We start from the raw sequence: 16,998 nt of genomic DNA on the forward strand, positions 1-16,998 counted from the left end.
CTTAACTGCAAGAGTCCTTCAACATTCACTAAAAAGGTAGTTCTTTAATTGTCAGCACCTCACTTGATTTAAATGAAATCTGCTAACGTAATTTTGTATTAGAGGTTAACCAGAGGTTAACTTTGATGCCGGGCAGGTAACAGTTTAAGTTAGGTAAGTGGCAAATGCTGATTAATATTTCTGGGACCATCAAAGGAGAGAAAAAACTTCACTTTTTTTTTTTTTTTCTTGTAGGGTCGATTTTTCAGAAAACAAAAAAAGTACTACGTTTGCTGAGAGGGTCTTTCTTGCTCTAGGAAAAGTTCCTTTAAACTTTAATTTGCCTACAAATAACCTGGGGATCTCGTTAAACGCAAATTAGATGAGGGCTGAAAAGGTCCTGAGAATGCGAATTTGACAGCTCCCAGGTGACGCTGCTAGCTCTGTAATATAAACGCTCAAACATCTTAGGTCACCTAATTCTCGTTTTCAACTTTAAAGATTTGGTCCAAATGTGCTTGCTGTTTTGTAACGAAAGAAAGTTTCCAGAAAACCTTAGGCCTGCTAATTTCCATCACTTTTGAATGGCAAAAAATGCAACTCAGAACTGCGGTTCCGGCCTCCACATTCGGTCGTCCTAAGGCGGCTTCGGGAACCGACTAAGGAACGCGTCTAAGTCTCGAGCCCGGGTGTCTGCGCGGCATCCCGCCTCGGCTCGAGGTCTGCGGAAAATGCTCACAGCGGGAACTCCGGGGATGCCCGGCCGCCCCCGGCCGCCGATTCCCTTTCCAGGAACGCGCGAGCCCGCCCCCCGCGCGCGGCCGCCGATTGGCCAGGACGGCGCCGGCGTGACGTCACGCCCCGCCCCGCCCCGCCCCGCCGCCCCTCCGGCCCCGCCCCGCGGGGTGGCCTGGCGGTTTGGTCTGGAGCAGCTGAAACCGGTTTGAGCGGAGCCGCTTCCTGCCGCTCGGCGCCGCCGCGGGCTGCCTGGGGGAGCGCTGGCGAGGCGCTGACGGCGGGTGCCGGGCATCTCGGCCCGCGGCCCTCGCTCTCGGGCGCAGCGGTAGCGACGGCGACGGCGCGGACCCGCGGACCTGGCAGGTGAGGCGGGCCGCCAGAGGCCTGGCCCGGCGCTCGGTACGAGGGCCGCGGCGGCAGCTCACGTGGCGGTGGAGCTGTCAGGGCGGCCCGGCCTGGGACGTGGCGGGGCGAGGGGTGGGCAGGGTGCCCCGGCCCCGGCGGGCACTGCCCACCCCCCTCCCGGGGGGGGTGTGTGTGTGCAAACAGCGGCCTGGACCTTGGCGCCCGCACGTCGGTGGGCAGTCTCTGTTTATTCGACTTGTATTGTTTGCTGCCACGATTCCGCTGGCCTGCCTGGTGCTTAGTTCCCCTCTGAAAAATGTGTGAAGTCTCTTCCATGCAGCAGAAGGCATGGAGCGTAAGACCACCACGAGGAGACGAACTTAAGGAACGAAGAAACACAAATTGGCGCTGAAGCCGTTTGCGTACCCCTAACCCGCAGCGTGTCCCTCGCCGACCACCTCTCGATCCGTCCATAAGTAATTCCCGGTGTTTTGGCAGCTGCTTGTTTTCTGAAATTGCCCAACCGCATAGTGGAAGGCATGCTTGTGTAATTCAGCTGTATTCCAAAAAAAACCCCAAAGTGCCTTCCTGTCCTGGGAAGAGGTTCCAGGAATAGACATCTGTGCTGTCCATGCAGTTTTGGGAGAGCTGCACCTTGTCGCCAAATTTGTACTTTTCCCAGAGCCGTTCGGATTGCCTTGATGACTTCTGCGCCAAAGCCCCCCTCCTACCCCACTGCCCGCTTAGAAAGGGAATCATGCATGCGTTCAGTCATGAATCGTAGAGAATTGTTTCATTTTGAGGCCGCCGTGCCGTGCCGTCTGATGCAGTGATAACGTAGAACAAGATCCAACCAAGCAGGATGTTTCGACCTGATGATGTTTTCTTCATACTGTGCTGTGGGGCTCTCTGTGTGTCCCCAGCAGCTCCCCTCTCCGCTGCCCCTGCATGTGTCTCCATCTTGCTACATTTCTGACAGTTGTGACTTAGCTAAGAAGTGAATACAAGCTATCGGTCCTCTGTCAACTCCTGATGTTCTGGAGATGAGGAGTGAGTCAGGATGAAGCAAACAGGTCAACCTGCACATGGCCTCATCTGTTCTGGACCTAAGGACTAGGGAGAACCAGTATTCTGGACAAAGTAAGATTTAGGAAAAAGTTGTGTTCAGAAAAATAGTGACCACGAAAGAAGTCTTACAGCGGCAGAGTGGGTAAAATTTGATAATTACAGAATGTAGGTTGATGAATCAAATCTTTTTGTATGTAACTTCGCCAGGAAAAGTATGTGGGTTATACGTGAAATAATACCAAGACCAAGTGAGATGGAAAACATTTGGAAAAGTTTTACTGCATTGTTTACAAAGTTGAACAAGGAATTAACCTGAGTGAAATCTCCAGAAACGCTTTCTTTTATGAAAGTCCATTCATGTCTGCATACGTTTGATTAAAATATTGGCTCAACTGTACTGGGGTCAGAATAGTGGGGGGATCCTACGACAGGGTGAACAGAAATGAACTCTGAAAAACCTAGGCATTTCATATATTCCTTATGGCCAGTTATGAGGACCAGAGCTGCTGGCGTCTAAGAAAGAGCAAGACTTGGAAATGGCTTTTTTTTCTTTTTGAAGGAAAACAGAGATGTTCTTTTTGGCCAGAAAAACACACTTTAGCTAAAAATATCTATGACCTCAATTTAGCTCTAAACTAAATGTCCCTGTACCTTTGGTTTGCTTAACTATCCCTTTTGTTCCCCAAGCTGGTAAACCAGTAAGATCATGTGTTGGGATAGTTTATTTGACAAAAAGAATAGAGTAGAATTTATTTTGGCAGATAGTGTAAACTCTGAAGTATTTCTTGAATGTAAATTGCAATGTTATATTTTACTAATTGCTTGTGTCTTTAAAAAACTATTAAAATAGTGTTAAATGCTACTCAAAATCTCAGATAAGAATACTGTTTTATATTTGTCTTCAAAAAGCACAAAATGGAAGTTATATATAAAACAAATTGAGTTGGTTAAATAACATTTACAGTCAGCTCATACACATAAAAAGGACTAGGATTTTTCATCTTGTTTTGTGTATGTCTGTAAGACCTCCCCCCTCCAAGTTGGGGTGGTTTTTTTTTGTTTTGTTTTGGTTTGGTTTGGTTTAGGGTTTTTTGGCATGTATGGAAGAAGAAGTGTTGGTGAGTGTGTAAATTTTGCGTTCCATGACAGGACTGTATTTTACTTTGTCACTGTTTTGGTGGTAACTGGGTGTCAAAATTGTACATGCCAGTCCTGCACCAGAATTTTGGCCTCTGTCCACGATCAAGTAAACTGGTGTAGGAGCAGCTCCCCAGGCTTTTATTTGGTATGATATTAAATTGTGGGAGGAAGGGGAGTGGAAATTAAACCAGACTATAGGACTTTTGGCAATCCAAGCAGAAAATGATGCTTTGGTGATGTCCAGGGAGGTTTTTTTGGGTGGTATTTTTGTGGTTGTGTATATAGGTTTGTATAGTACCTTTACTGCAGCTGTTTACAGACAAGTTACTATGGCCACTCTTACAAGCAGCCTTAAGATTGAAAGTCAGTTTTAATAATCAGTTGAATTCTTTTATTAAATTTATTGTGTAAGTTCCCCATTTAATGCAGTAGAAATTTAGAGGTAATTTTGTACTAGTTGTTGATTTTAATATATAAGAATAATTATATTTGATTTCCCTAAAATTGGCTGAAGTAGATATTTAAAAGTGATCAAAAATAGTTAAGTACCACCTATGTAATTATGTAGACGAGATGATGTAATCTTAGTTGAAAATTGTGACAGTAAACACTGGGTGAAAGTAACAATTCTAGGTAGAGATTGAGGTTGGTTATTCAGCAGTTTTGCTGGATGATGGGGCTTTTTGCTGTGTCTTTAAATTAATTCAGTTACGTAAAAGCCAAGCTCTTTTGCTAGCCTTGAGGTTTCTTTATATTACATGAATAATTAAATGTAAGATGGCAGTGTTTCAGTCAACTATTTAATTATTAGAAAAGGATTATTCCTACTCTTAGAGTTATACTCAGATTGATATGTCATGTTAAAGGAGAGCTAATAAGATGTTTGGATTGGTTGAGGAGGGGGTAACAATGTAGAGCTATTTTTAGATTTAGAACATTCTTTGCTAGAACTGGATGTATATGCTTTAAATAGATCTTGTTTATTCTTAGACACAGAAAGTGGATTAAGGCATCTTAGAAATTATTTTGATCAAGGACAGGTTTTTCTCCAGCGCACGGTCTTGGGTTTTCTAGCTGAAATAGTAGAGTTATCAAATAGGGAATTCTGTATATAGGTGATATGACACTGACGGGTGGTCTTGCTTAATGTGCTTAACATTTCCGTCTTATAATTGATGAAAGTGGGATGATAAATAATACGTAGCTAACATTGAGCCTGGATTCTTGACCTTCATAGCAGCCCCCAATAGATCAGCTTTCTCAAACTCAGCTATATTATTAATATTTGCAGCTGGGTAATGATTTGTGGAGAGCTCTTCCGTGCACTGCATGTGTTTAGCAGCACTATTGGCCTCTACTGACTAGATGCCAGCAGTATCGCCCCTAGTGAGAACTGCTGCTATAGATCCACCTTGACTTTGAAGTGTAGTTACTGGAGTAGCAGTGTTCATTAAATGCCCATCGCATAGTTGTGCATGTATTCATGGTGGGGGGGGGGGGTACAGAAAAATGAATAGCTGTGAAAATTACCTTATGATTCTTTAAATAATGTATAAATGCAAATAACATTTATGCTGGTAAATTAATGAAATGATGCAGAGTAGAGCCATTGAAATTCTTTTAGGAACACATTGGTTCACATTGGTGAAATTCAGAGGGAGTTGGAGAAATTATGTGGAATATGATCTACCTTTGTGTAGAGTATGGGTTTTTTCTCTATATAAATTGTGTAACCCATTTTAGAATTGATACTGTATATATTTTTAAAAATCTATTTGTCATCTTTCCTCAGGTACTTAAATTAGGGGATAGTAAACAGATTGGTTTGGGTGGGGAAAACAACCAAGTAATGAAAAATCAACTAAAGAGAAAATGAGGATAGGACATCAAAGGCTTAGGGGTTTAGATTTCTATAAGTAATCAAGCTAATTTCAAGCCAGGGACATGAGGAAGAATATTCTAACTGACATAAATATATTATTGGGAAGACATTTAGAAGCCAAAACACAGGTTATAACGGATACTTAGGAGTTTGAATGAAGTTCAGACTGTAGACAGATAGGCATGGATGTAAGAATCAACAGGATTTGGTAATAGATTGCAGAGTCGAGACTCTAAATTCCAGTCTATAGAACTAGAGTAATGACAGTCCTATGGTTAATACAAAGAAAATCTGAAAAGAATGATTTATGGGGGAGGGGTGTGTTTCATTTTAAGTTATTAGTTACTTAGAAGCAGAATCTCCCTCTTGTTGCAGAACATAACTAGTTTGTTTCAGTGAATGGTACTTAAGTTCTTCAGTTGTTTCCTTGTTATTAAAGTTGAAGCGTTACTGAAGTAGAAATCTTTTCTTGAGCCAAGTTTTTTTCTATCTGTAGTTTTTTTGTTTTTGTTTTGCTTTTTTTTTCTTCTTCATAACATGAGCCTGGTCTGGAAAGATAGGCTGAGTTCAGACCAGCTGCTTATCAGAAGAGAAAGTTTGTAACAAGAGAATCTTGAATCCTTAAAAAAAATGTTTGGACACACCTGTTTTGCAGTCTTTCTGGCCCATACACACAGACTAGGTTTTAACATTAGGCCCTAAAAATTGCTAGGTACTTCTTAAAAAGTCTTTATATGTAAGTTTTCTGAAACCTTTTGCTCACAATTGAGATGTATTTTGGGTTTTTTGTTTGTTTTTAATTTGTTTCTTGGAGGTAGCTATCTAGAGATAAGATTTTTATATACTGTAAATGACGTTTTCTCTTCTTCTTTCTAGCACAACATTCTAAAATAAATCCATCAGAATGACACCTTCTCAGGTCACCTTTGAAATAAGAGGAACTCTTTTACCAGGTATTGTAAAGTTTTATTTTAAAACAAAATTTTAAGTTAAATGAGCATTTTTCTTATCTGGAATGTCTTAAATATAGAGTTTGTTAATACAATGGGCCTAATTTTTAGATGAAGATACCTTTAGGGCTTGTCTGATGTCAGAAATGTGCTTGGAGTATAGTAAAGTCATGGAAAAAAAACCATACTTCCCCAAATAGTAAATATCTTAGTCTCATGTTTTCCAAGAAAACTGTGAATGTATTTAATTTTGCATAGACAGTTGGACTATGATTTTTAAGTACTATGAAAATGAGGGAAGTTTTGCTAGTGCAAGAAGTTGGTGAAGTAAAATTAGTTGGCTAAGATAACTTTGTTCCTTTTTTTTTTTTTTTTTTTTTTTGGCTACTTGTATTTCTTGCTGTCTATTAAAGCAGTGTGAAATAATTTTAGTGTAAGCTAGCAAATCAAAACAGTATCATGCCTGGGATATGGATCTCCTTATTTGATATACTCTGGCTAAACTGACCATTTCTCAAATCTGTTACATTCCTTCCCTCTTTTGGGGGCTTTTTCAGATTATTACCTCTGTCTGTATCTTTGACCTCCCTTCTCCCCTTTAACTCTCCTTACTCTAACCCCACATTTAGCTAGGTTAGGATCCCTGTGAAATTCAGAATTTTAGTACCTTTAAGATTTTATTTGAGGAGCGCCTGGGTGGCTCAGTTGGTTAAGCATCCGATTTCGGTTCAGGTCATGATCTCACGATTCATGAGTTCAAGCCCCGCATCGGGCTCTGTGCCGGCAGCTCAGCCTGGAGCCTGCTTCAGATTCTGTGTCTCCTCTCTCTGCCCCTCCCCCACTTGTGTTCTGTCTCTGTCTCTCAAAAATAAATAAATGTAAAAAAAACGATTTTATTTGAGATTGATAGATTGTAACCACTGTGAAAATTTGACCTTGTGTTCATGCTGAGTGCCTGCACTTAACACAGTACCTGGCTCAGAGCTGGTGTAAAATATGTGTTCAAAGAATGAATGAATGGTTCACTTGTGTATATCCAGCATCTTTGGTATAGCAGCCATCAGAGCAGTTGACAGAGTGTGTGTTTGTCCAAGTTCAAAGTCTTAGCCAAGAAGATCTGGTAAAGCTCCATCTCTGGGCAGGATTCTGCAGATTAAAGATTGCTAGTCAGCTGATACGTTGTCTCCTTTGGGTCAAGAGCTCACCTCTAGTCCAGTGTGGAGCCTTCTCTATGGGTAGAAGACTGCAGAAGTGTATTGTACTCTCTCAGGGAATTGTTCACAGGCAGCTTAAACTAGGAGGAGGAGCTTGCGTATACCAGGCAAATGGACCAAGCACAGAATTAGCCACAGAAGGGTCAGCTTGATGAGGGTCTCAATCTTAATGACTAGAGGAAAGATAGTGGCGGATGTGAATGTAGATGAATCTGTAGGTGCAAAAGGGAATATTTGTATTTAGCAACAGTGTTTATCTTTTCTTTTTGTATCAGGGAGGGTAGTGATAACCTAAGTTTACTGCAAAACAAAATCTGGTTACCCTAAAGGATTGGTAAGTATTTTGATGTGAAATCTCTATATGTAACCCCTCTGTGCTTGACAAACATGTATTTAGAACCCCGAAAACTCCTGAAGGACTATCGCATTTGAAACTTTAGTTAAGTTTTAGACAATCCAAGCTTACAGAGTACTCATGCAGGTGGCTGAACCCAACTATAGTTCTCGTTTTACTAGAGTAGTGCCTAGAAGTTACTCAGAATGTGGAGGAGTTTGTCTTGAACTTTGTTCACTTGGGCTCCGTTCATCTTTCTCTTTTATGATACATAAGTCAAAGACTTCTTCATACTTCTATCCAAGAAGTTGTAGACTTTTACCGAATATACAAAATTCAGCAAATGTAGGCAATAGCTGTATTTTGGTTTGTCTCATGATGATAAGTGTTCAGGTAAAGCAGTAGTCATTATTTTAGTAAGGAAAATTAGATTTGTCACACTCTGAGTCTGTTTTGAGTAGTTTTTGTTATTGTTGTTACATCGCTGCTTTCCCATTGATCATTTTCTTGACATTTAGTGTGTTAATAGCCACTGTTTGTCCCTGGAAAAGACTGGTTACTATTTCTCTAGAATACTTAACATGCATTTAGTATTTGCCTTTTTAAATTGGAAGCTGCCTTGAAGGTAGGAACTGATCACTCGGACTGATCACTCTGTCTTCTTGGTGCTTGTTATTGGCTCAGTTAAGGAGTTGAACAAACGAAGGATAGTTCATCCCTACACATTCCTCCTTTTCTTTGGCTTTGGTTCTGTAGAGGTAGGTCAAGTTAAGAACGCAGGGTCCAACACATGTCTCTGGTGAGGTTCCTCCATCTGCTAAAGGGGACTCTGTATCCAGGTGATCTAGTGCAACGGACTGTTCTTTTCTTCTTTAAACTGAAATTTGAAACTTTCTTACTTATCCCACTGTAACAGGTTGTTCTGTTTCTTTAGGAGAAGTTTTTGCCATATGTGGAAGCTGTGATGCTTTGGGAAACTGGAATCCTCAAAATGCTGTGGCTCTTCTTCCAGAAAATGAGACAGGTGAAAGGTAAGCAGGAAGACAACAGTTGACAGAGTACTTGTGACATTCACATTATAAACTTAGGGGGGTTATAAGATACCTTCGTATAGTTTTCTCTTCTAGTTTTAATTTTTATCAGTTCTCACATGTGCCAAAGAGTGAGGTAGTTGTACAATATTGGTTGTAAACAAACAAGTTTCTCTGTTTCTCAATTTCTACCTCTCAACCATTTTCAGCTTTTGGCTGGTTCTTTTGGTAGTGACTACCATTTTTCTAAATAACTGGCTTATATTGCTATTTCTTTCTTTTTTTTTTTTTTTTTCTTTTTAACTTTTTTTAGGTATTACCTTTTGGCTCTCAGTACATATTCTTTTTTTTATATTTTTATTTTATTTTTTAATGTTTATTTTTGAGAGAGAGAGCAAGAGTGAGCACGAGCAGGGGAGGGGCAGAGAGAGTGAGTGAGAGAATCCCAAGCAGGTGCTGAGCTGTAAGCACAGAGCCCGACATGAGGCTGAAACCCATGAACCATGAGGTCACGATCTGAACCGAAGTCAGATGCTTAATTGTCTGAGCCACCTAGGTGCCCCTCTCAGTACATGTTCTTGATAAAAGATCTTATTTTTGCTTTAGCCTATAAAATAATTTTCTGTAGCAGAGAGTGGAACAAGTATGTTAGCTAATGTACCAAAATGAATTCACAACCAATATTAAATACAACACTAAACTTAGCATGGGTGTATTGGTGCATTGCCCTAGGGAAAGGAGGGTCTGGGTACTGGTTTCAGTTCTGTAGTTAACTGTGATCTTGGGCAGATCTGATTTCTCTAGGCCTAGGTCACATCATCTACACAGTGAAGAATCATGAATGTCGATAAAGGTGGGACTTGTTCAGTTGGGGATATTTGGAAGTGTTATGGGTTGTTGAGATGTTATGTGTGGGAGGTAAGGAGATATGAAATCTTAAATAGTATACAAACACATACAATGGCCTTAGGGAGAAGCACCAGATTGTGTGATTATTAGGCTCAAATTCTGTTTTCCTGTCGAGCAGTGCTACTGAAAATGTGGCCTGTGGGCCAGTGCTAGAGAAAAAACTTTATTGTCAGTGCATTATGGGAGAAATACAGAAATTAAGAGCAAGCAATGTTTATAGCAATTTGACATTGCTGGGACATTCATGCATGTCACTGTGGATTCATCTCTGTTGTACTGGATACATAGACCAGAAGTGTTGGTTGCAGGACAGGCAAGCAAACAAAAATTGGTCCTTCACAGCAAATAGTTTGAGGAGCACCAATGGCGAAGCAAAGGAAAATAACAATACAGTATCATAATGTAAGCTAACAAAAAGAAAAAACATCTATGAAACACTCTTCCCTATTTGTCATTAGTGTAATACATTTTTCAGCCAATTCTCAGCTTTTTTTTTTTTTTTTTTTTTAATGTTTATTTTTGAGAGAGAGAGAAATAGTGCAAGTTGGGGAGGGGCAGAGAGAGAGGGAGACAGAATCCAAAGCAAGTGAAGTTTTATTGGTAAATACTGGGATCACAGAGGAATGAGATGTTCATTCCTGTTTAGTGGCTGGTTTTTCCTCCAGTTTCAGATCAGCCATTCTGATCTGAAGTAAAACCTCATGTCTTTCTGAACTTGTTCCTAAAACACAACTCTGCTCTGGATGCTTGAGCTGCCCTGTCACCTGTCTTAAGTCCCTTTCCGCCAACCTGGCCAAAATTATGTGAACAGACAACACTTAACTACATAACTTCAAGGGACCAGCCACTTTTGCCTTACTGAAGTACACTGAAATGTAATTGATTTATATATGTAGGTAAACAGTGTTTCACATGAAGGAAAGAAGATGATGATGATACAAGATGATATAAAAGACATTTGCCTTGGACACCATTCTTGTATTTTAGAAGAGCGTTTGTTTGGATTTCAGTGTGCTCTGCATTTTTGTTTTTTAAGTAAACTTCAGCCTAGCACGGAGCCTAATGCAGGGCTTGAACTCATGACCCTGAGATTAAGAGTTGGCCGCTGAACCCACTGAGCCACCCAGGTACTGCCTCAGTGTGGTCTGCATCTAAGCTCTCTGTACCTCTTTTTTTAGAATCTCTTAAGCCTCTCCATACCTACAGGCTATTAGGATTTTTTTTTTTTCAACTTAAGATAATTTGAAGGTTGTAGTATTGTTTTCTAATAATGCAGAAAATGTGGGTCACTTGTGGTTTATTTGCTCTTGTAGATTTTATAGTATTTTGGGGCAGGATATGAGGGGGCTATTCAAAATCAGGCAGGTATACTAGACCTCATTGTCCCTGTGTCCTCCCTTTTCTTGAATTTCATCAGATTATGTTCATTTTTGATGTCACTGAACAGTTCTGGTTCATTTTTAACTTTGCAACCTTTATTTAAGGGAAATGGAGTAAAAAAATTCATTGCTTTGTTCTCCCCATCTCTTTTCATTCAGTGGTTCTTAACCAGGGGTGCACATTAGATCCACTTGTGAGGGCTTTAAAAAATACACGTCTAGATCCTACCCCTGGGCAATGAGGAATAAATAATGCTTGAGAGAGGGGCCCAGCACATTTTTCAAAGCTTCCCACTAATTTTATTGTACACATGGGGCTAGTTTCACATAGTCCGGCTGACTATGAATGAAATAGTATTAGAGATTTGCTATTTTTTTTGGAGCAGAGGTGAGAGAGAATTTCACCTCAGAGTTGGTAGAGTCTGCCTGGGGTGCTGTGTTGAAAAGATTCTGAGGCTTACCAGGGAAAAGTAGTGGGGCACGTATGCCAAGCATTTGCTATTCTCGTTTTATAGCAGTGCTTCTCAACCAACCTTACGTGTTCAGATACTCTGTGAAGTTTGATCAGACGCCACATGACCAGGCTCCACCCAGACCTATGAAATCAGAGTCTCCTAGGGTGGAGCCAAGGCATATGTATTTTATTGCTACCAGATGAATCTAATTGTTGACCATGGGTGACAGCTGGTTGTGGATATTAGGAACCAGGATTGAGTCAGAGTGAGGATAATGCCCTAAAGCCTGTGTTGGCAGAGCCAGGTGGGGAGCCGTGCTAGCCATCTGGTGTCATGGAAGAATGTTTGGAGCTGCTGTTTATTCACCGAACTATTCATGCTGAATTAAGGTTTGGGTAACGGCCTATGACGGTGGCTCTCAAACTTAAGTGTTCATCATCAGAGTCACCTGGAGGGTTGTTAAATTACAGATTGTTGGACCCTCCTCCAGAGTTTCTAATTCAGTAGCTCTAGGTGTGGCCTGAAAATTTGGATTTCTAACAAGCTCCAAGGTGATATTGATGGTCCTTGGGTCACACTTTGGATACCACTGGTCTATAACTGGAAGGTAAAAGTCAGTTATCATCATGAATTGTAGTGATTTCTTTCACTGTTGAGTCAAAACTTTTGAACAGCAATAGACTATGTTAGCGTAGCATTGTTCGGAGGAAGACGTTGAGTTGAGACAAGTAAGATACAGATACTGATTGCTTGGCTAAGGGAATGAATAGCCAGAGGCTGGGCGGGACAGTCAGAACAAGGGACAGTTGGGAACATGAGTATAGCTTGCCTGCCTCAGCCCTAAAGCCTCTTAGGCCTGTAACATCTCTGAATAGGTGGCAAGTCAGAGAAGATTCTGACTCTGGCTTCCACCTTTGGGCTACTTTTTCTGTTTGGAACACTCTGGCTCTTTTATGGCTGATTCCTTCTCATCACATAGCACTCCTGTCAGACAATTCTTCCTCATTGAGGCTTCTCCTCCAAAACCCCCTGTCATGTCAGAAAGGTCAAGCAGCCTTACTGCGTATGTTTGGTTATTTGTCTACCTTCGCAAGAAAGCAGTCTGCTTGAAGATAGGGCTCTTTCTGCCTTATTCATCACCGTGTTCCCCCCAGTGCCTGGTGCAGGGTAGGCCTGGAGTAAAATTTTGTGTGGGAATAAATAAATGCTGTTGGTCACAGACCTTGCTTGAGGGATTTTATGAATTGTGAAGTTTCTGTGCACTTTAGCTTCGTCTTAATGCTGCTGCTCTAATTCTTTTTTGTCACAGCATGTTATGGAAAGCGACCATTGTACTCACTAGAGGAGTATCAGTTCAGTACCGCTACTTCAGAGGGTGCTTTTTAGAACCAAAGGTATGTTTTCTTTATCTAGTTTCCAGTTTCGTTAACAAACTTACTTCTTTCAAAAGCAACTAATTTAAGTTTGGAAACATTCAAAGTAATATGAGTTTGGATCAAATAATGAAAACAGAACTCTAGCTTAATAATATTTTAGTACTAAAAATCAAGGAAGTAGCCACTTCAGAGGCAGACGATGTCTGCAGTGGAGTTTTAAAAGACTAATAGTAAGTATCTTCTGCAGTATTCTTGTTATGAAATTGGTTTTAATGATAAGTGAATGTTGTCAGTAGCTGTACATTTTCTGTTACTTTTGTAAACCTGTTAGTAACCAGTTACAAGGGTTTTCTTTTTGTTTCATTTTTTTAATCCTTATGTGGTATGAATACATTTGGAGGAATATATAGCCAGCCTTGAGTAATTCTTTAAAAAAATTATTTCATAACAGCCATCTCTCAGTGGCTGCGTTGTTTTAACTCCTATCAAAACTGAAGTCATTCCTCTTTAGATTTTTTCAACGATGGTGTTGATAGATTAGGATCTTTTCTGAAGGCTTTTGGAATATCTGTTAAACCTAATCTGCTTGCTCACAATGATTTATTATTTGGGGATTGTTTTCATATTTGGAAAAGAAAAAAAAAATTGATTCTTCCCTCTTATTTTAAAGATGCTTATTTCCTGAAAGGATTCTTTTCCTTCAGATTTTTATCTTTGAGCACACTTGGGCTGCATGTGAACAGGGGTTTAGGCAGGAGTCTAGGAAGCAAAACATGGAATAACCTTTTTAAAAGTTTTATTTCCCTTTGGGATCATTTAATACTTGTTACATGTGAAAAAATGCAAGCAGCCACTGTTAGCTCATTCTTTTAGCCACCATTACAGAAAAGAAAACTGACAAAGCCACTTCAGCTGTCTTTTGCACCTATTACGTTTCTTACTCCAAGAATATATTGTAAATACTCAGTGATTAAAACTACATTATGGTTGATCATTGTGTTGGCTTATCTTGACAATAGTCTCATTTTAACGACTTAAAAGATCGTTTATTTGGCATAGGGGTTATGCATTGTGGCAAAGTTTTTTAGTATAAATTGAACAGTTGTGCAGGGGCAGTAGGTCATAACACTCGTATCATCGAAGGTTTATTTGAGGATCCTGGTATGTGAAATTTGTAATATGTGAAATCAACTAAATTTTACTTACAGGGGTATTTGGACAAGAAAAATCATGAGTCTTTTGGGTGTAGTTTTCTAAAGTAAGACTATTGTCAACATGGATCAAATTAAGCCAACCTACAGTATTTTTCCTCTTCATTAAAAATGTAACCAAAAGCAGCAAATCAGTCCAAATTGCCTTTCTGAAAAAATTGGCAAGAAGTCTGCTTACAGTAAAAAACAAGTTTTTCCCCTTGTAATACTTGCAAAAGTTCACAGTATGTGTTGGTGAGTGTGTTTCTTTAAGTAGGTGCTCTGTATCGTGTACACATGTACCGTGTGATGCAGGGGCTGCCATGGTAAGTATGTTTTTCATGGACTAGAGTAAATAGCTACATAAAATCCCATGCATTATAGCTACAGGGTTTTTTTTCCCACATGCCAGCTTAAAGTGACACTTCCTTTCTTTTAAAAGTTGGTGGCGCTTTTTAAAGTGAAACATTTTAAATAGAAATAATTATGAAACTTTGTCTCCATTGTGCATTGTCAAATGATAAAACTAATGTGCAAAGAGCCTTAAACTGTAAAATGATACAAGCTATTAGGATATATATTTTATGAATATAAAGGATGATAGGAAAGCAAAGTAATTATGAAACATTGAAAATCTGAAATGAGTAATGAGATTAATTTTGCTGAGTCACAAGTTTTAGGAGGTAGTCTACCCAAGCATTTGTAGAGCCTAAGCTAGAAATCTTGTGATCTTGTCACTTGACCTTCATATTTCAGTTTCCTAATTTATAAAATGAAAGGCTTGAACTATAGATTTCCTAGGTCCCTTCCATTGCTAAAATTTTATTGCAAATAAATAAAATTTTACCATTCATGCTTTTTCGTCCATTTTTGCTCTTTCTAGCATATTCCTTTTAGATTAGAGGTTAAGAGTCTTGAAATCCCTTTTCTCTCAATTTTTCATGGCTAGCTATTCTCTTTCACTTTGTAGAATTCTAATAACATGTTAATAATGTTGAATTTTAAAATAATGTCATACGTGACAAATCAAAATATTATCTTAAACGTAGCACACAAAGGTGGTAGATATTCCTGGAATGAAAACACGGGTGTGAGTCTGCAGATGGTCCATTAATTTCACATCTTCACCTAAGATGATTTTTCAGTGAACATGTAACATTTTTTTATCCATGTCTGTCCCTCTATATTTGTGGCTGGAATTAGGAATGTAACCTTATACTGAAATGTTACCCAATTTTTTATTATATTGTCTTAGAGATTTTTCCTTCATTTCAGTGGAAATAGCTATTTTTCAGCAACTCATCTGCTTCTGATTTTTATAGGTGTTAATGTTTACTCATAATTAGGTCGTTACAATCTCTTACTTTGTTCTTAATCTCCCTAGATTTTTGTTTAAATCCTGTAACAAAAGAATCATCTGTGATGGGCACCTGATTGTTTATTTTTGCAGTAGCCCAGATTCTTGTTTTGTATAGTAGTTTTCTTAATAAAATTTTCTTGGATGTGAAATACCTTCACCTGTTAACCTCAAATTTGAACCATCTCAGAAATGTCTGTCTGCCTCGCTTTCTTCACTTCATGCTTACTTACCCATAGGTGACCATTTTCCTATTGGTCTTATTAAAAATAATTACTAAATAGCTATAGGTCTAGCCTCTGCCATCATAGATAAAAATTGCTCAGAACCCCTTTTTATATGCATCTTTTTTTTTTGATTTTTCAAAATGTGGAAAAACAATAGTCAATAAAGTTTTAGAAGTTTACATTTGCATTTTTCATATTTGAAAGCAGCGATATTGCATGACTAGTTGATAATTTTGCTACATGGTTTGTTCAGAACAAAACAGACCAAAAACCTCAGTCTGCATGTTGTTTCTCTCCATGCTTTTGATATTGCTGAGTGGTGTCAGTCACTGTTTAAGAAAGCAGTCATTATACTTTTTTCTTTCTTTTCAGAAATAGATTATTGGTATTTTTGTTAATATGTATGTTTGGAAACATTTCAGCAACTATCTGATTTAATATATGCTAAATTATGAAACAACTGTCAGTAATGGAATACTGTCTTGGACTGATGATGTTATTTTTTTCTTCAAAGATCCACGTACACTCGACTCCAAAGTACTTAAAATTGTGGCAGCCTTTTACAGAATGGAACTGTTCTTTTTTTTTTAAGATCTTGAAGAATGAGTTTATTACAGTTAGCATATTAAAAAAGATTGCATGTTTTGGGGTCATTACTGAGATTTTTAATTTCCCAGTGCTTAAGTCTTAAATTTCTTAAGAATTTCAGTAAGCTAAAATTTAAGATTACCTTCTAAAGTTTAATAAAGTAGTCACAACAATTTTGAAAGTTCAGTGTATTTTGAAACTTGGTGGATTTTTTTCTATATTGTAACATTTTGTTGTACCAACCAACATGGATTTGTAGTGTGAACGCTTGTATACACAATAAGTCACCTGTTGAATCAGCTCTTTGGACTGCTCCTCAAATGGTCCATTCTGTCAAGCCTAGGTTATTTTATGCTGGGAGTAGTGGTTTGCTACTAAAGCAGATGAGGGTGGGGTTATTAACATATTATTAAAATATGTTCTTTATCATATATATTTTATCCATAGGGCTATTCTTACGTGATTAAATGTAGATATTGTAGCCAACACTTTGTAAAGTTCCCCCCCCACACACACCTGAATTAATACAAAAACAAACTCTTCTATCCACTTCTTATCCCTGCTGATATTTAATATTATGTTCCTGGCACCCTTTGAAGTCACCTGTGGTTTAGTAACTTCTATAAGACTGTAGATGGCACCATCTTTGTAGCAAAGAGGGTATTTTCTGGGAAGGAGGGCATGCAGGGGAACTGAGAAGAATGGAGGAAGGGAATACGTTAGATCTTTCTGGCTGCTGTTTATTGCTAAGAAACATTGTTCCTTTTTTGATATATACATTTGCATCATCTTTTGAGGATTAGAAAGTTTGATGTTTAAAACAAATACAGAAAAAT

General features: G+C 39.0%; 1 protein-coding gene across 2 annotated transcripts in view; it reads left to right on the forward strand.

The window, feature by feature from the left end:
• The first annotated feature begins 889 nt into the window (after nucleotides 1–889).
• The window catches only part of GPCPD1 (glycerophosphocholine phosphodiesterase 1), a 48,795-nt gene continuing 32,686 nt past the window's right edge, over nucleotides 890–16,998 (forward strand). The window contains exons 1-4 of one of the 2 annotated variants that reach the window (XM_078444246.2): nucleotides 890–1,080; nucleotides 6,029–6,105; nucleotides 8,585–8,681; nucleotides 12,734–12,818. In XM_078444246.2, the coding sequence (XP_078300372.1) occupies nucleotides 6,057–6,105; nucleotides 8,585–8,681; nucleotides 12,734–12,818 (231 nt within the window). In that variant the 5' untranslated portion in view covers nucleotides 890–1,080; nucleotides 6,029–6,056. The remainder of the gene's footprint in view (nucleotides 1,081–6,028; nucleotides 6,106–8,584; nucleotides 8,682–12,733; nucleotides 12,819–16,998) is intronic. The other variant, XM_060612762.3, reaches the window with a different exon arrangement.

Source organism: Panthera onca, chromosome A3 (genome assembly GCF_046562875.1).
Source record: "Panthera onca isolate mPanOnc1 chromosome A3, mPanOnc1 haplotype 2, whole genome shotgun sequence".
Taxonomy (NCBI): domain Eukaryota; kingdom Metazoa; phylum Chordata; class Mammalia; order Carnivora; family Felidae; genus Panthera; species Panthera onca.